This window comes from Taurulus bubalis (assembly GCF_910589615.1).
Source record: "Taurulus bubalis genome assembly, chromosome: 20".
In the NCBI taxonomy this organism is placed as follows: domain Eukaryota; kingdom Metazoa; phylum Chordata; class Actinopteri; order Perciformes; family Cottidae; genus Taurulus; species Taurulus bubalis.
The window spans coordinates 297,501-300,234 of record NC_136608.1 but is presented as its reverse complement, the minus strand read 5'-3'; the positions used below and the strand labels follow the sequence as shown (position 1 = coordinate 300,234).

Sequence of the window (2,734 nt, the reverse complement as noted above, 5' to 3'; positions counted from 1 at the left end):
TTTACTGCGGCTTCACGAGAATACGGAAACACTGGCGTTGGGGAGGCGGCGCTCGTGACAAAAGCCCGGAAGTGACGTCGGCGACCTGCGTAAACAACCCCCCCCCCTCTCCAAAAAAAACTTCTACTTCTTTATTCTCGGCCTTATGGAGTGAAACCCGCGTGAATGTGCATTAGCGCCACAGTGTGGGCCAGAGAAACAAACCAACCCGATATGGATTATGTACAATGAGATATGCAGAGTACATCATGAAGAACCATGCACACTACCCTTGAGTATTTACAGTAAACAGGACCTGCAGAAAAGAAACAACCTCCTGTTTGAAATAGACCAGCTACAAAACAGGATGCACCACTATTATTGAGGGCCAGTGGTGGATTCTAACCGACTCCCATGTTGGCAGGGGAAATCCCAAACCATAACAACACACTGAGAAGGCTGGCAAGAACAGGTTTGACCTGCTCAGAGCATGAGCCAGCACATGTCTCATGCATTCATCACAGGCCATTTAGAGTCAGGGGGCTGGGCTGAGGTAGACCTTGATCTGGGAAAAACAACAACAAAGAGACACAAAATGACCACAAAGAGACAAATAAAAACATAGAGACTGGTTATGACTACAAAGAGGCCCAAAAGGTTTAAAAGAGGTTGAACACTATGAAGGCGTGTCTTGCTCCTATGTGGTGTGGTGGTGGGGCCTTTTGCATGTGAAAAAATACAAAGCATCCTCCTGTCCTGGGTCTGGATTGTAGATCGTAGCTGACCTCTCACCCTGGACAGCCTGTGTGAGTCCCTCCCCTCTGGCAGGAGGTTGAGGTCCATCAGGACCAAGACCTCGCGCCACACCAACAGTTTCTTCCCGTCGGCAGTCGGTTGGTCCCCCACTGACTGACTGTCACCCCCAGGACTACTTTTTCTTTCTTCTTTCTTTTCTTTCTTCTTACCGGTCACACCCCTGCACACTTCGTATTTAAACACTCATGCCACTTAACATACACTTACTTTACATTAACGTTATCTGTTTGCCTGAGCACTTTATCTTATACTTAATTTAATATCCATTGCACTGTTGTTGTCGTTGACTGTTGATTGTTGTTTGTCTCGTCTAACTCATGTCTCTTGTCTAATGTACGCACCTTCCGCCTAGTACAATTCCTGTTGTGTAAACATTCCTGGTTAATAAACGGTTTCTGATTCTGATTCTGATGTCCCTCCTGTCATGGGTCTGGATGTCCCTCCTGGGGTCTGGATGTCCCTCCTGTCATGGGTCTGGATGTCCCTCCTGTCATGGGTCTGGATGTCCCTCCTGTCATGGGTCTGGATGTCCCTCCTGTCATGGGTCTGGATGTCCCTCCTGGGGTCTGGATGTCCCTCCTGGGGTCTGGATGTCCCTCCTGTCATGGGTCTGGATGCCACCTTGATTCTTTTGCTTATCGCTGAGGTTAATTTGGGTTTTCAGGGAGTTTTCTGAACCTTTGCTTGTCCACAATGAGCCAAACCTGTTGGGACCTATTTGACCTAGCAACAGTGGGATAAAAAGCACCATTGGCTGGAGGCGTGCAGAGGGCGGGGCTCAGGCTCCTGTATCTGCTGCACAGGACGCTTTCGATTCAGTTGAGCTCTGACAGCGTCTAGACTGGAGACCATGAAGCTGCTGTGTGTTCTGGCGGCTGTGCTCGCGGCCTCCTGTGCTCAGGGCGACGTCCACAGTGAGTACTCTGTAGCTGAGGCTGTCATTAAGAATGGCCAACTCATTTTGGGGTTTCAAAAGGATTGCTTATAAAACAATTTTTGAGGGTTACAAGTGTGAATGAAATGTATGTGTGACAGAGCATTTTGAACTGAAGGACTCCAAAAGTATCTCAAGGAAAACTAGACGGCCTTCATCCTTGATGCTCCAAGCAGACTCAAAGACTCAAGGAGGAACCTGTATGTTTTGGACAGCCAACATACAGAATACAAGCAGGCAGAGAAACAACATACCACTTTGTTTTTTAATTCGGTGGAATTCCCCTAAACTGTTTGAATTCAGTTTCGATTTCCAGTAATAGCAGCTGTGCGTAGACAGCGCCCCCCAGTGGCTCACCACGGTAACACAGGTGCTGATGAGATCCTGCAGAGCAGCTTCCACCTCACCTTGGCTGTGATTAGTTTCATTTGTATCCACTAGCTTATATTGTTTCATATGGCAGATCTTATTTGACATTGTTACACTACAATTACACTACGAATGTCATTTTATTTGTGACATCTGAAAATAAGAATGGTGACACGAAACAGTTGGATTGTAGATCCAATGTGAAAAGGGATTTTCTTTTCTCACAAGACTCCTATTGCAGATCCAGAATGTGGATATCTGAAATGAAACCAGTCTGGCCATTAACTGTGAAAAGGTGCAGCGCTGCTCCAGCGGCTCCCGCGGTGACGGCAAACCCTCTCATCTCGTTTCATAGAGATCAAACCATTGGGCGAGCCTTGGACCAACATTGCAAATCATGAGAAAACAAGTCAATGTCTTTCAGTCTTTCAGGTCAAACGGTCGTTTGGCATGACCTCCTTCTCCGTGTCGCCTTTAGCTCCTCCCAGGGTCCAGGTGTACAGCGGCCATGCGGGAGAGTTCGGGAAGCAGAACACCCTGATCTGCCACGTGACCGGCTTCCACCCGCCGGACATCTCCATCCAGCTGATGAAGAACGGCGAGGAGCTCCCCAAAGCCAAGCAGACCGACCTGGCC

The 2,734-nt window shown here is 48.2% G+C and overlaps 1 protein-coding gene across 1 annotated transcript in view; it reads left to right on the top strand.

Annotated features, from left to right (window-relative positions):
• The first annotated feature begins 1,626 nt into the window (after window positions 1-1,626).
• Window positions 1,627-2,734, top strand: part of LOC306752119 (beta-2-microglobulin-like) — a 2,053-nt gene continuing 945 nt past the window's right edge. The window contains exons 1-2 of the mRNA XM_079235822.1: window positions 1,627-1,709; window positions 2,577-2,734. The exon at window positions 2,577-2,734 is cut by the window's right edge and continues 115 nt beyond it. Of these exons, the coding sequence (XP_079091948.1) occupies window positions 1,646-1,709; window positions 2,577-2,734 (222 nt within the window). The 5' untranslated portion in view covers window positions 1,627-1,645. The remainder of the gene's footprint in view (window positions 1,710-2,576) is intronic.